Genomic DNA, 17,249 nt, shown 5'->3' with positions numbered 1-17,249 from the left:
TGTATCTACCATTGTGTGCTGTCAATTACAAATCACTGAATGCCTGTGTTAAATCTGTACACTGTTAGCATGGATACTCTCCTAATTTCAGCATACATTAAGAACACTAAATCAGTGAGCAGAAAAACTGACTTCTGGCAGTGAGGGTACCTGGGAAGATCAGGTAGAGGAAGAGTTAATCTGAGATTCTCTAGCACCATATGTCTTACAGATTATCATAAGGATGTAATGTTTTTGGAAATGTTTCACATACATATTTACTGATAAGATCAAAGTAAACATTTTCAAAACTTGATCAATTAAATTTTTCAGTATGTCCATGGCCATATAAATGAAATAAGGTGGGAAACATGCAACTCTGAATGTTTCCCTTTATGTTCTTTTCCAGGAAAATTAGGTTTGACCTCAGGGTACAATTAAAATACAAACCACAAGAGACCATAGACGTTAATTGATGAAATTCTCTATGAGGTGAGTGTAAGACTTTGAGAAGGTTGTATTTCTGCTAGAGAAGAAGTCTAACACACTAGATTGCAAAGGAAAATCCTTTGTTGTAGAACTTCCTTAGAAATACACCAAGAAAAAACAAACAAAAGAACTAGTCCTGACTATGAATAACGGTTTAAACTAAAAAGAAGTTTAAATTCCCAAGAAGGCCATGAAAATAATTATCTTCATTAATTTGTTTTTTCCTTCTAATATATCAATGGACAGTAACATACAGAATCCAGTACTAACATCAAACTCACTAATAGTTTTACCAATACTATGATATTGATAAAGGTTCAGGATAGTGGAGATATAGTTCTCTTCTAAATAACAGTAGAAGCAGCAGCACCAGTAAGAGTAGATCCAAGTCCCTGTATTTACTATTCATGGAACTCAGTGTGGTGGATGAGGGAAAGATAAAAAATGTAAAAATAGGTGGAAGATAGCTATAAGACAAGGGTTCTTCCTTAGGTGACTGAATCCTGGGTAAGTCTAAGTTAAGCATCTTCTTTCCATAACTCCTGTGCATGTACGTATATGCATTATGTATAGGTTACTCATACTGAGAGTTTCTTTATATGTTTAAAGTATCAAGTAGATCTTAAGGAAAATGGTTTTAGTGACAAGCAAGACAACCTGCCTGCATTGAGGAAAAACTTGCTGAATGAATATATAGGACCACTTGTGAGCATATGGCTCTGAATAATTAAAGATGCATAACACAGCTCAAGTCTCTTTGGGTTACTGTGCTAAATGTAGGAAACAAACTTGGTGTAACTTTTCATGTCAGTTTTAGTTTCCTTTATTTATCATACATTGAGATCAATTTAATTAGAAAAGTATGTTTCTACTTTCTGTGAGAGCACCTTTTTTTTTTTTTTCAGGTTTCATTCACTTTTTTTTTTTTTTTTTTTGTATCAAAACTCTTATGTTGTAGCCACAGCTGGAGCCTGGGTCCTCTGTACAGAGACTCTGGTGTGGGTTTTCACAAGATGGTCAGTGAATTCCTGATAGGGAGACTTGGTGAACACAGTTTCTTTCCAGAGATCGGGAGTCAAATAGCTGTATGTCTTGGAGATGGCATCAAAGGTGGTCTTAGCGAAATTGTCCAAAGTGGCAGTGCAGCCCCTGGCAGAAGTATAACAGTCATCAATACCAGCCATCAGCAGCAGCTTCTTGGGCACAGGGGCTGAGACAATGCCAGTACATCTGGGGGCAGGGATGAGCCGCACCAACACAGAACCACAACGTCCAGTCACCTTGCAAGGGACAGTGTGAGGCTTGCCAATCTTGTTCCCCTAGTAGCCTCGCCGCACAGGAACAATGGAGATCTTGGCCAGGATAATGGCCCCTCGGATAGCTGTGGCTACCTCCTTGGGGCACTTTAATCCCAGTCCAACATGACCATTGTAGTCCCCGATAGCTACAAATGCCTTAAATCTGATTCGCTGGCCTGCATGAGTCTGCTTCTATACAGGCATGATCTTCAAAACCTCATCCTTGAGTGACGCCCCCAGGAAAAAGTCGATGATCTCAGACTCCTTAATAGGCAAAGAGAAGAGGTAGATCTCCTCCAAGGACTTGATCTTCATGTCCTTGACCAGGTGGCCCAGCTTGTTGACCAGGATCCACTCCTTGTCTTCAGCCTTGCCTCTGGGAGCTCTGCGGCCCCAGCCATGGCCTCGGCCGGTCCTCTGCCTGGCAGACCGCTGAGGTGGAAGCCGCCATGGCCACCCATTCCGGCCCAGGGCTGGGGCCCTTCCGCTGCACCCATGTCATCTGCCCTTTGGTGTTTTCCCAGAGAAGAGGCGAGAGCACCTTATAGTTAAACCCTTGGTTTTAAATATTTGTAGCCTTCTTATCACTGATGTGGAAACTACTATGCCACAATGAATTTGTCATTACCTGAGGTTATATATGCTTTATCTTGGAAACAAGCCTGCTTTCTAATTATACACATGAAACAATTTGAACTATTTTATCCATTAAAGTCCTCAAGGGGACTTAATTCATCAACAGTGACAACGGGTGAAGATAGCATAAAAAAGGTTTGCATTGCTATGTAATAGTAAAGGAGTTTTATAATTTTCCTTTCACAATAAAACCTACCCAAGCTTTATTGGACCAAAGAGAATATTAGATGTGTCCATGTGAGATTTTATTAAGATCTTATAATTACCTCGTCATCTAACCATTAGAAGCCAAGAAAATAAGATTTCAATTTAAAAAATGTCACTAAAGTCACAAATTATAGCTTCTTTCCCTAAATGAGCTTTAATTTTCTAAGAAAATAATCTAACTAATTCCAGCAAATAAATTACTAAGTATATAACTTTGGACCTAATGGTAGTCTTGGGGAGAAGGTGGTATATCTATAAAGAAATCTCTTTACATCATTAGAGGGTTATTTTTAACAGTGCTACCAAGTCTATGTAATGATGTTTGATTTTTTTTTGCTAGTGTCTGCTAGTTCTGTGAAAATAAAACTCATGTACAAGTCACAGGTACCTTGGAGTCACTGAATGTTCATGTTCCCCCGTAAGGTTCTCAGCTAGAGGCTGTCTACTCTGATCCTGGGCCTTTTCACTTGAGTCCATCTTCTCACTCTCCTCCGCTACTTTATCAGGTAAAGTCAAAGCCCTGAGTTATAATGGCTGGGAACAATTTCACGAAGGTGACTCTCTTTGTCCTCTCTGGATTTGCAAATCACCCTGAATTACAGGTCAGCCTTTTCTTAGTATTTCTCTTCATTTATATTTTCACTGTTTTGGGGAACCTGGGACTCATCCTGCTAATCAGAACCGACTCTGGGCTGCACACACCTATGTACTTCTTCCTTAGCAATTTAGCTCTCATTGACATATTTTATTCCTCTACTGTGACACCCAAGGCGCTGGTAAATTTCCAATCCAAACAGAAATCCATCTCCTTTGTGGGCTGCTTTGTTCAAATGTACTTTTTTGTTGGTTTGGTGTGCAGTGAATGTTTTCTTCTGGGATCAATGGCCTATGATCGTTATGTGGCGATCTGCAATCCTTTATTGTATGGGGCAATCATGTCCCAGAAAGTGTGCGCCTGGTTAGGAGCAGTGCCCTATGCCATGGGTTTCACAGACTCGCTGATCTCCGTCTGCATGATAAGCAGTTTGGACTTCTGTGATTCCAGCATCAATCACTTTTTCTGTGACACCACAGCTCTTTTGGCTCTGTCCTGTAGAGAGGCATTTGGCACGGAATTGGTGATCTTTATTTTAGCAGCATTCACTCTTCTTAGTTCACTCCTCCTCATCACAGTGACTTACGTCAGCATCATCTCAGCCATCCTGAGGATCCAGTCTGCAGCAGGCAGGTGGAAGGCCTTCTCCACCTGTGCCTCCCACCTCACGGGGGTAACCATCTTCTATGGGTCCCTGATTTTCACATACTTGCAGCCTTACAACACATCATCCCTGACCCAGGCACAAGTAGCATCTGGGTTCTATACCATTGTCATTCCAATGCTAAATCCTTTGATCTACAGTCTGAGGAACAAAGATGTGAAAAATGCTTTCCTGCGAGTCATGCATGGAAGACATTTCCCACAGCAAATCTTTAAACTGTAAGCCATTGATTACTCCACTGTTTAGGAAAGATCTCAAACCATGTGACACGAACTAAATGAGAATGTAGAGCCTTGAAATGTGCAATGTGAATTATTTAATTTGTTCCTACAAATTTGTTCCTTCCCTCTTAGTCTCTACAGTGGGAAGTTTTCTCAGCAAGTTCATTTTACAAGGAACTAAGAATGTGCATATGTGAGCATGTCATATCATTGAAAGATTGTTTTAAAAAGAGGCTAATTTGACACTTAAAATAGTTTAACATTCTGTGTTCTTGAATATTAGTAAGAATAGAAAATAACAGATATAATGCATGAGTTTTACTAGGAATCCAAAATAGCATCTCATCACCCAGCACCCAAGATGCACCAGTACAGAACTTTAAAAAAACATTGTTCACAGGGTGAAATGAAGATTGAAATTATTTTCTAGCAACCACCTGTGTGGATAACAGAAGTCAGGAAACAAATTAGATTGATGTCTTGATATTGTGGAGTCATTTTCTCATAACTGTAAAATGTTTTATCATTTGTCTGTGAAACATAATTTTTAATGACAGGTGGTGTATAGTACGAAAGGGAGAAAAATCTGTGTATGTGTGTGTGTGTGTGTACATGTATATGTACAGATGAGTTTATTTTCTTACCTGATAACTTTCTGAGGTATGACTCTCCCAAACTAAACTTTAAAGTGTAATATTTTGCATCATAAACTTTTATAGGTAACAACTTAGAAACATGCTGCTGCATTATTTTAAGGATGCCTGAGTCTACTTCACAATCACTTTCTTTTCAAATCCTAGATAAATCTCTTTTTCCCTAATTACAGTTTCTGGTAGTATTTGTTCTTACAAAAATTTTCTATCACCATCATTTGAAAATATTTAATGGATATTTAATGGATTACATTTCACTTCTTTTCTAATTTGCTACTGTGATCTTTATTCATGCATTATTTTATGTTATATGAAACCTCATGGCTTTTTATATCTCAATAGATTACCCTAATTCTAATTACATGTAAATTTATTGGATTGCATTGAGTGCATATTATTTCATAATAATTGCAAATAGTCAGGAAAATGAAACTATAAGTTATGTATCTAATAATCTGATTTATCTAATTTTTGATCAATAAACTATGCATCCAACTGTTCTGTTTCATATTATTGATAATTTATTGTCAGTGTGCATCAGGGAGCAATAACATTCTATACCTTTTTTAACTACTTGAAAGAGATAGCAGTCTATTTTATTTGCCCAAAGTTATGCTGAAATTTTCATATACACTTGTATTCAGTGTGATCCTCACCTAAGCCCCTGGCTCACCTCCACTTTCTCTCCTCTAATCCCCTTCTCTGCACCTCCCCTCTATGCTCCATAGTGCATCCCTTTCCAGAGGGTGGTCTCACCTTTTCTTCAGTCATTCTGTTTTACTCTTCAAGTCCTGATGTGGTCTCCCTGATGTGGTCTCTTCTCCTTTATCAAATAGCTAAGATCTACAATCTTTGGGACTAGTCCCATCCCCAGCAGTAAACATAGGTTGTGAGCTTTGTAAGATATCTTTATTGCTTATAACTTTGGGCAGGGAGAATATCCCACCTTTAAAGTCTGTTATGTATCCTTAGTTTCTGTCCCTTTGTTGGGTGTGGGGTACCTTTGTAATATTCTTGATAACCACTTATCTTCTTGTTTGTGTTCTTCTTCTTTGTGTTCTATTTTACCAACTTAAGATAACTTTTCTATCCTCTTTTGTAAATGTTCTTAATTGCTTTACTTTGAGAAATATTTCAGGAATTCTGGAAGAAACAAACTAGAAAATGAAAATAAAATCAATATCAAAAATTCGATTCTTATATATAGATTCAGAATCCTTTATACACCTGTATGTAAATATTAAACGTGTGTTGGAAATGAATTTCAGATTATTACTACTTAATTGGAGAAAGTTTGGTAGAATAAACAAGGATTTTGCCCAGGATATTTGTCGCAAAATATAGGGGCAGGGAGAAACATGGGCAAGACTGTCTAAAAATAGCTAAAGTAAACAGATAAAATAAAACAGTGTACTTCAAAATCTCTTACTATTGTAAATCTCTTACTATTATGAAATATAAGTACCTTAGTGAAAAAAATTATATTTATTAATTGTAACAGATTTCTCTAAAAAGCTGAAAATGATTTGTGAATCAAAATCTGAACCACTGAAACATACTGGAAAACTATTTTTAAGAGAAAAAACTCAAAGTCTCCAAGTACTGTCTCCTCTTTTTTCTTTTTTAATAGCATGTACCACTATCAACACAGATAATTCGTATCTTTCCTCCATTAGCCCTTTCTATCAACACCAAAGAATGACACTCTGGCTACATAGTTCTTCCTTGTTAGTCTTCATACTACACAACTGTCTTCTGCACAGGCCTTTGCCCTGATTTCCTACCACGTGTAACACTTTATTCCAAAGTACATGCACGTTCACTGTCATTTCTTTTCCAATCCAACTCCTAAACCCCCATCTACTAGGCTACTTCACATGTTAAGTATTTATATATTATTTATAACACATTAACCTTCTAATATGTTTCATCACTTAGTTGTGATTTTCATTTCCTCTTACTGAGAATTTATAATCTTTAGAATCTACGAGCAGCATAACAGATATAGTCTCACACCCCATATCTATATATATGTACTGTTTATAACAGGTGGTTGGTTACAAGTAATCCATAAATTTCAATAAATTTGCAAACACTAATTTAAAGGAGTCACATATTCTGGTTGCAGTGGAAGAGAATTTTAAATTCATCTTTAAAAAATACCAAAATGGGTTTCAACTAAAATCTTTAAAAAACTTAAAATCCCAATTTGACATTATTCTTGTCAAATTAAAAATTGAAAATTCATCTTTAGATTCTCTGTATAATATACTAGAATGAAAGTAATCCAGATCACCACATAAAAGTCAAAAGGAAAGTGGCACTCAGATCATATACAGTTATTAATTTCTAGCATTATTAAAACAGATTAGAAGTAAGATAAGCAATTACTACTAGATGCTATAGAAAGAATACTGAATTCAACATAGGAAAGTAGGGGAAATAGAGTAATAACATTCAAATAACCATGAATTAGAAATTTGAATAAATGAACAGTATTTCTCAAAAAATGGGCAGGAAGGTGAAAAAGAAAAAGTGTAACAATGTACTCACAATAGAGAAATTATAAAAATATAAGGTGACAGATATGCTGATGACCATGAGCTGATCACTAGTTATCTTGCACGTGAACTAAAACACCAAACTCTATTTCATAAATATATACTAATATTATGTGTAATTCAGAAAATAAAGAGTCCTTCTCTTCTCAAGTGACCCAAAGATGAAAGAAAAAAATAAAATAATAATAAGAATAATCCAGGGGAAAATGGGTGGTGAGGAAGAAAGGGGGAGAGAGAAAGAAGGAGAGAAGGTAGATATTATATATGTTTGGATGAGCTAGAAATTAAACTACATCATTGCTTGAATTAAAAGGGATATAAAATCTGTGCTCAGATTTAGTCTTCTGCTACACAAAGTACTAAGATAGAGTCATCCAGCCATCATAAACAGATCAAATCAGTTTCAGTGTTAAGAAAATCTTGCAAAAGAAAACCATGCTCAGGGAGATTTTGTAATCCTGGTGCCTGTGAGGGAGACATTGATATAGAAAGCCACACTTTGCCTCTCATTTGTCTTAAACCACAAGTTTGTTTATTTGTTACATAGTTCGAGGCAGGCTTTGAAATCTACAAATTAGCCTCAGAATCAGCAAAAACTCTGATGAATATGACTGCCCTTCCAAAAGTTTTTAAAGAGGTAACACATACGAAAATCTCTTCTTTATCCACACAAACTATCACTTGAATTTCTGGGGTATGTGCACACATTCCTCAAGTTATTTTTCCCCACACTTTTTAATTAGTGCATTATAGTTGTGCATGATGGTTACATTTATTTTTACATATTCATACCTGCACACAAAATAACAATATAATTTGGCCAACATCACTACCCAGCACTTCTCTGTCTCCCCTCCTCCCACCCCGTTCCCCTTCCTCTGTTCTACTGATCTCCCTTTGCTTTTCATGTGATCACCACCACCCACAATTCTTTTCCTTTTTTCTCTCTAGCTTCCACATATGAGAGAAAACATATGACCCTTGACTGTGTGAGTTTGGCGTATTTCACTTAATATATTGATCTCAATTTCCAGAAATTTCATTTTTCTTTATGGCTGAATAAAAGTCCACTCTGTCTATATGCCAACATTTTCTTTATCCATTCATCTGTTGATGGATACTTAGGCTGGTTCCATAGTTTGACTATTGTAAATTGTGCTTCTTTAAATACTGGTATGAACACATCACTACAGTATGATAAGTTTAATTCTTCAGGATGAATGCAAAGGAATGGTATAGTTAGGTCATATGGTGGTTCCATGCTTAGTCGTTTGAGGAACTTCCATACTGACTTCCATTGTGGTTGTACTAATTTACAATTCCACCAACAGTGTAAAATTTTTTCTCTTTCTCCACATCTTCTCCTTTATTTATTATAATTTGTATTCCTGATGGCAGACCTTATGACAGGTGTGAGATAAAATCTCAGTGTAATTTTGATTTGCATTTCCTTAATTGCTAATGATGTTGAACATTTTTTCATATATTTGTATTTCTTCTTTTAAGAAGAGTCTATTGAATTAATTTGCCCATTTATTAATTGATTTTGGTGTTTTTGAGTTCTTATTCTAAATCTTAATCCTTTCTCAGAGAAGTAGCTAGCAAAGATGTTCTCCCTTTCTTTAGGTTTCTCTCTTCACATTCTTAATTGTTTCCTTTGCCGTGTAGAAAAAATTATAATTTGACCTTGTCTCATTTATTAACTCTTGGCATTATTTCCTGAACTTTAGGGATCCTATTGAGAAAGTCATTGCCTGATCTATGTGCTGGAGTGTTGACCATATATTTTCTTCTAGGAGATGCATAGTCCTGTGGTGTAATTTCTAGGTCATTGATACAGTTTGAGTTGGGTTTTTTGTGCAGGACAAGAGATGAGGATCTGGTCTCATTCTTCTACATATGGATAACCAATTTTCCCAGCACCAATGGTTAAACAGGCTGTCTTTTCTCCAATGTTCATTTTTGTTGCCTTTGTCAAGAATCAGGTGACTATAGATGTTTGAGTTTACCTCTGTGCCTTCTTTTCTGTAGCATTGATCTATATGTCTGTTTTATGCCAGTATCATTTGTACAAAGTCATTTTTGTATCTATATGAAAGTCAATTTTTTTCTTGAATTAATGCAAGATTCATGAAAATCTTTTACACTGATTTTCACTGTGTACCTTTTCATATTTTCCCTTTGCTTCCTCATCTTGGACAAATAACCCCCCATGGAATATTTCAGCTTTTCTAATATTTTAACTCATTTTTGGTCTTCCTTTAAAGAAATACATTTGACCTGAATATTTATAAAGTTACTGAGCTTTTGACTAATCAATTACTAAATGTTTACTAGTCTCTGGGCTAATCTTGTCTTACTGCTTCCATTTTCTTTATAAAATATATTAAAAAGTCAACAATTCTAAAATAGTAAATCATGTTTCTTAAATTTTGCATGTGGATGAGGGAAGTGACACTGTCAAACCAGATTGAAAAGCCTGAGCCATTCCTAAGGCGTCAGATGCCTACCTATGTGACAGAGCTGGGGCCATCTGAGAGGCACCCTGAACACCCAATTCTTGAAATCAATTCAGAAAGCCTTCAGACAAGTCACTCAGAGTAACAAGAGTGAGTTTATTAAAGGCATAGGAAAAAGGAAAAGGGGACACTATCATGGGAGAGAATGGGTCTTCTCATAAAGGAGAGGGACAAGGTGCCTCTCCTGCATTTCAGTTTTATTGGTGATTCCAGAAAAGTTTCCAGAGAGTCTTGCCCAGACTCTCTCTCTTGCCAGAGAGTCTGACTTTTGATTGACAACTAGGTAATAGGTTTTCAAGTAGCTATTGCCATGACAACTCTAGGTCCCATTGGCCTAATCCTGACCAGTTCTAATTAGATTCTTAATCATTTTTATATGTTTAATGGTTAGGAGGAATTATTCTTATATTCCAAAATATAAGAATATTCTTATCTGGTCTGGGAAAAGGGTCATAAAATTATCTCCTTCCAAAGTAACTCAGTTCTTCTTATCAATGTTATTTCCTGCCTGCACTTCCTTGCAGATAACAGGTAGTTTGCTGAGGAATATGACATATCCTGTGCATTTAGGCCAGGCAGTGCTGCAGGCAAATTGATTTTTGGCATAGAAAGTACATGGGATTCAGCACAGTGGAACCATGTTATAGAACTCTTCTCTTAATCTCATGTTCCCACCGTCCTCATCTAATACCTAATACCAAGGGATTGGCGAACACTCAGTATCCTCAGCGAATGACCAGTATACATGCCACATGAAGTTGTGGGATTTGTGAACGTTCACGGTGTAATGTAAAACTTAAGTTGGACAATGAGAATACAATACTGAGTACATGGTACAATAATTATACAAATATATAAGTACACATCAAAATAAGTAGTACGTCACAAATGAAAATGTAAGAAATTGCAGTGATTTTAACACAATGTTAATAATGGTTTTGTATTGTTTTAATTGTCTTCTTTAAATTTCATGTATCCCATTTTTTAGTAGTGGTCTTGCTAACTAAATATATTGGATGTAATATATTTCCAAAAGAAAAGTTTAATTCCATGATAAGCAGTTGTCTAAAAATGTATTCTACTCCTCCCTAGTCAAAAATTTCCTGATTTGTTCTCTATACAATATAAACATTATGCTTTGCAAGTTTTCATATTAATCATTAATTTAAAAATAAATACTATTTTTAAAAAATTAGACATCACATAACAGCACAAAATGATCATGTTCTCCACTGGGGACTCCTAAGGCAAAAAGCCTTTGCTCATTTAGTCCTTGAGTTTTTTTGTTGGAAACATGCCAGGTGATTTTCCTTGGAAAGTGATCCCTGAGGATGAAGAAATATTACATTATCCTCAATGTCCATCATATAGGGCACCCTGGAGTTACGAAGCTGAGAGGCAAGGTGTTCACTGCTCTGTTTGCTTTAACGATAGCTCTGTGGTGTTAATTTCTAGGGTGATTTATCTTATCTCAGACTAATAAAAAAGTGGAGGCACAAAAATATAAAAAGAACTTTAAAAGAACGAATACTAGTTTACAGAAATTTTCAGCTCATAAGGTCTTTAAATTTTGCTTCTGTGAAAAATTTGAAGTTGACAAATTCCTAGAAATATAATATTGGAAGAAGTTTTTCACTAGCTTTGGCTCACAGTAAGTATTCTGTTTAAAACCTTATGGTGTTAGATTATGTAAAATAAGATGGAAACATTTTGTAAAGAATATTCATATACAACTCATTATACCTTATCCTAAGAAATGTCTCAATTTATGGAAACAGAAGTATAGAGTTGATGGAATCAGAATCTACAAATAATGTACATATTTTGAAAATATGATTTGGAAGAAATGTGATTCTGAATTATCAAGTTAGGCAAGTTAGGAACATATCACATCTTCTGGAAATTAAAACTTAGGTGTAGTGTCTAATCCTAATACCCCTTGCTAAGGTCCCCTAAAAGAGAAATGAATTTGTGATTAGTGTTAGATGGTATGGTGATATCAAGGGAAGCAAATGATAATTTAAAACTGTTTAATATTGTTGTTTATGACATAACTTTGCTCAAGTTTATCAAAACTATTTACAACTAGGAATATAGTATTTGAGCATGCTTTCTGAAATTGAAATGTTTAGGTAGAATCACAGAGTCAGTATTTAATTGCTTTGACTTCAGGTAAGTCACATAAACTTTCTGTGCCTTTTTCTCATCAAAAATACGTAGATAGTAGTAGTATATGTGGTAGAACATTTCATGTGAATTAGATATGTTAATAAAGGAGAACATTCAGAAAAGTAGCAGGGTAATTCTACTCCAGTAGTATGTTACCTTTTGTTATTATATCATATCCAAATGCCAATTGATATCTCTATATTTGCCAATTAAAATTTTCCAGTCCTATGTTGTAAATTTTTGTCATTTTATAGAAACACTAAATCAATAATTAAAATATTGGGTCATTCCTGTAGATAAAACCTTTTTGAAATCTTTTCTGCTAAGCTTCGTCTTTGGTTTCTCCGCATTCAGAGCAGTAAACTATGAGCAGATGGAATAACACAAACGTGCCTGACTTCATCCTCATGGGGCTGACAGACTCTGAAGAGATCCAGCTGGTCCTCTTCATGCTATTTCTCCTGATATACCTGATCACTGTGCTGGGGAACGTAGGGATGGTACTGCTAATTTGCCTGGATCCCCAGCTTCACACCCCCATGTATTTTTTTCTTACTCAGTTGTCATTCCTTGACCTCAGTTACTCAACCGTCATCACACCCAAAACCTTAGCAAACTTACTAACCTCCACCAAGAACATCTCATTCATGGGCTGCTTTGCTCAGATGTACTTCTTTGTCTTGTTGGGTGCTGCCGAATGTTTTCTTCTCTCCTCAATGGCCTATGATCGCTATGCAGCTATCTGCCGCCCTCTGCACTACCCAGTCATTATGTCCCCAAGATTCTGCCGCGCCCTGCTCTTTGGGTCCTATCTGATTGGCTTTATGGATTCCTCTGTCAATTTGCTTTGCATGAGCAGATTACATTTCTGTGACTCCAATGTAATCCATCACTTTTTCTGTGACACATCCCCAGTTTTGGCCCTGTCCTGCACTGACACATATGATACAGAAATCATGATATTTATTTTTGCTGGTTGTACCCTAATGGTGTCCCTTATTACAATATCTCTATCCTATGTGTCCATTCTCTCTACCATTCTGAAAATTAATTCCACTTCAGGAAAGCAGAAAGCCTTCTCTACCTGTGCCTCCCATCTCCTGGGAGTCACTATCTTTTATGGGACTATGATTTTTACTTACTTAAAACCAAATGAGTCTTATTCCTTAGGAAAGGAACAAGTGGCTTCGATTTTTTATACTATTGTGATTCCTATGCTGAATCCACTCATCTATAGTCTTAGAAACAAAGAAGTAAAAAATGCTCTCATTAGAGTCATTCAGAAGAGAGAGGGCTCCAGGCAATTAAAATAAAGCGATGCTAAGCATTTTAATTCATCTTTTTGTTTTTCCTATTGGGTATTTCCTTGGTCTCTCCCCCAAAACATTTGAATCTTTATTTTGTTATTTCTCTGGAACTTTCCATTACTTAACCAAATAAGATCTTGGATATTTCTAGGAATATGTTTTGAGACATCCATATCATAACTGGAAGTAATTTAAATGTGTATTAAACCTATGATCTGAATATATGTGTTTTTAAGGGCAACTAAAATGCAAATAAAAAAATATGGTTGTCCTTGTGACAACTATATAATAAAATATTCCCTGAACACTTCCATTTCAGATAATTTTATTACAAAAGACAGCTATAATTTTGGCCCACAGATAATGCCTTTAGAAGTCGCTCCATTTGTAATAATAAGAAGGAAGACAGCATTAATAGCATTAATGTTAATAGCATTTTTATCAGAATCAATAATTTCAGGATTTAGATTCTACATCTGATAGCTTTCTCACTGTACAACCCTTAATAAGTCAATGATAGTTTAAGGCTCAGTTCCACCAAATTTGTAAGTTAAATAATGATTCCAGGTGCATCTGAGGAGAGGACAGATGTAAACCATTTAAGAAAATCGTGATGAATGTTGATCATTAATAGTAGACTTAAATTTACATAATATTTTAATGCATGATGCCTTTTTTGAATCTGCTTTCCAACTATCCAACGTTGGTTTTAACAGTTCCTTAAAATGTAAATACACATTTATAAAGGTGGTCACATCTTTCTCCTCACCCTTTTCCCTAAGTGATGTAATTCATCTGTGCCATGTCTGAATTTCCTTGGAATCAGATTATTTGGATGAATGTAAATTTAGCACTGGTGTAGCTTGCAGAAAATGATGTTCTCTATTTTAATGTACTGAATTTTTAAAAAAGGGTAGGAGCAAGTTCCTTTGAAGGATTCTCCATCCTGTATGGGAATGGGAATTCTATATGCTTTTAAATACTGTCCATTGCCAGGACTTTAAACATTGCTTGTGTGGATAATTCCCCACCTACCAGGGCAATATCATGTTCTGAAACTTGAAAATGCAAAGGAATTTCAAAATCAGTCCAGACCTGACTGATCCCCTACCCTGCTTCTACACTACTTTATTGCTCCTTTGCTTCTTGCTGTCTTCTTTCCTTCCTCCCTCTCTTCCTTTCCTTTTTTATCTTTAACTTTTGAATCAACCAAGCTCAGAACTTGCAAACTCTTTGCATTTTAATGAGTGAAATAAGTCATCAAATCCAGAAGAAATCACTTCTTCAGTACTTTTAAATGCTCTCCATTTTCTCTTGTTTTTGCCACTGACTTACTGAAGAACTTCAATAATTCCTCAAGGATTATCTGAAAAATTAATTATAAAATTGGTGAAATAAAAACATTAGTAAATTCTTTCATTCCATGTGTGGTGACTTTAAATGCAGAAACTGCAACTTAGATTTGAGTTCTATCATCACTCTTAAACACTCTAGCACTGAGCAAATTATTTAAAGATTTGTACAGTTTCCTCATCTGTGACAAAAGGTACTACTACAACCTTTTTTTTTTTTCGAGTGGTTATTAAGATCTCATGATTCAATATATGAGGTCCAGGATCTAATAAGTTACATAAATTATTAGTATTATAAGGTAGGAAAGTTTCCTTAATACTATTGATATCGCCGTTTACCAGTGACGAGTTCTGCTCCCTCTAATGTTGAAATGTGAACACTAGAGAAGCACGCCAAGGCAAGCATATTAAGCAGGTTTTATTTAAAGGTAATAATGCAGACTTCTCCTGAGGGGGAGAAGGGGGCCACGGCTGATGTTCTAGAATCCCAAGAAGTGAGCACACACTACATCTTTTATAGGTTAAGATCTCTTGTTCTCCAGGTCTTTCCGCCCTTATCTCTCCTTCCTGCCTAAGTGACTAGACCTGGTTTTGCCGGTGAGATGTAAAAAGTGAGAAGCAGATGGGGCAGGGGGAGGGCCAAAGTGATGCAGCTAGGCAAGGGCCCAGGGGGCATTAATTAGCAGCTCCTTGCTTGCAGTCCTTGATAAGGGCAGGTAAATTTGGTAGTCAATGGACTCTGGAGATCCTTGACATCCATGCTCCCAGGGGCAGTCTCCAACTTCCAGAGGCAGATGGCTTTCATGGCCTCCATTTCCTCGATTTGACCCGAAACCCTATTTCTACATCAACTGCCTGTCGCCAATTCTGGCTTCACCATTAGGGTCTCTGGCTAGGTATGAAAATAAAACTGGCAAAGACAGTTTAACTGGAGAAAGAAGGCAAATTTATTTCATAAAAGTTTTACATGACATAATTAAAATGCCAAAATAAAGACTCACAGATCCTGAAAAAGTTATTTGCTTTTATCTTTTTGTCCAATGAAGAATTGACAGTTGGGCACAGTGGCACATGCCTATAATCCCAGCAGCTCTGGAGGTTAAGGAAAGAGTTCAAAGCCAGCCTGAGCAACTTAGTGAGACCCTAAGTCACTTGGTGATCATCTGTTTCTAAATAAAATATTAAAAAAAAAAAAAAAAAAGAATTGGAGATCTAGCTCAGTGGTTAAGTATCCCTGGGATCAATCTCTGTTACAAAAAAAAAAAAAAAAGTACTGACTTGTCACAGGTGAGTCATGTAGAAATGTCTCCTCAGATTCTTGACCTTTCTGCGTAACTGTTCTTCTCATTGGTTATAGGTCACCACCCTTTTGAAATGGGGGTCAGATGATGTACATTCAGAGACGGTTGGTCAGAGAATTCTTCATAGCCATCTGTACACACAAAGGTTAAAGAAGGTCGGAATAATACTTCTAGGTTTCATAAGTTGCTTTGGGGAAGAGGAGCTGTAGTTTTCTGTGAACCCCTTCTTTGAGGAGGAGGGATTCTATGGCCCACCATAGAGGAAGGCAGAACACAAGAAAGCAGGGTGCTCCTGAGGCCCTTGCTGCCTCCTTATTTTCGATTACTCAGCTTGCCCAGGTGACGAACTTTGAAGTGTCATGTACTGAGCCCCGGTTTTTCCACCTAAATTTACATGAGAAGATTAAAAAAACTAAGATCAGAGCTGGTGGCTATGGAGATGAGAGCTGGGTTAGTCTACCAGTGGCAGATAATCTGCAAAGGAAGAGAAAACAAATGACAGAGAAGACCAAATCGTCGAAGCCCCCTGAACAATCTAAGCAAAAAGAACCAATCTCATTTCTTCCTTGACTTCACTCAGTAAATATCATTTAATTTTTTTTTCTTTTTTTTTTTTTTTCCCCATAAACCATTTGGGTACATTTTTTGGCCTGGAGATATGACTGTGAGATCTAGAAGTTTAACTATCTTCATGAAAGTTACAGTGATATAGAAGAACTTATAGTGATTAAATACTCATCAGAAAAAATAATAAATAAAAGCCCTTAATTGATAAGAAGGCCCATGAGCACGAGGGAAATCAAAGAGTTATTATAAAGGCAAACATAATTATCTGAAATATATAGAATAAAATTTTATTGACTTGGATGTTAAATATAGCCATTCTTTTGTATTGACTTGGACATATATGGCAGATGATTGGAGAATGGTTATCCCCACCATTTGACTTCTCTGATATGGCTATAAAAGGAAAGATATGGGAAGTTTCCTGTAGTTAAGCTTGGCATGGAAGTTTTGGTGAATTTATTAAAAAAAAAAAAAAAAAGTTATAAATGAGGTAACTCCAGATCCCTGTAGTCACCTTTTATTTTGCCTGATAATTATTATATATTCTAATTTAAAACAGCAATTAAACCAATACGACCTGGACTAAAATATTTCATAAAAGGTTGTGAAACCCTAGTTTGGTTGAATCCTGAAGAACAATCCTCATAAGATGCAAAATTGTTTAATTTTATAAGAAATATTTTATAGTAATTTTATAAGAAATAAATATTTAGAAATATCTTAACATAGGT

At 36.0% G+C, this 17,249-nt stretch overlaps 1 protein-coding gene and 1 pseudogene across 2 annotated transcripts; one reads left to right on the top strand and one right to left on the bottom strand.

Annotated features, from left to right (window-relative positions):
- Nucleotides 1-1,356: 1,356 nt before the first annotated feature.
- On the bottom strand, nt 1,357-2,227 carry LOC306639711 (small ribosomal subunit protein uS5-like; annotated as a pseudogene). The gene has a single exon. The product of its transcript is annotated as a small ribosomal subunit protein uS5-like (transcript).
- Nucleotides 2,228-3,139: 912 nt separating this feature from the next.
- Nucleotides 3,140-13,304, top strand: LOC306639710 (olfactory receptor 8U8-like; the record flags this gene model as incomplete). The annotated part of the gene is made up of 2 exons (XM_079103485.1): nt 3,140-4,086; nt 12,356-13,304. 2 exons carry the CDS (start codon nt 3,140-3,142, stop codon nt 13,302-13,304), a joined length of 1,896 nt encoding a protein of 631 aa, XP_078959611.1.
- Between the last annotated feature and the right edge of the window lie 3,945 nt (nt 13,305-17,249).

Source organism: Sciurus vulgaris (genome assembly GCF_902686455.1).
Source record: "Sciurus vulgaris genome assembly, chromosome: 11".
In the NCBI taxonomy this organism is placed as follows: Eukaryota; Metazoa; Chordata; class Mammalia; order Rodentia; family Sciuridae; genus Sciurus; species Sciurus vulgaris.
Note: the sequence above shows the minus strand (reverse complement) of the source record. Positions and strands in the feature narration are given on the sequence as shown.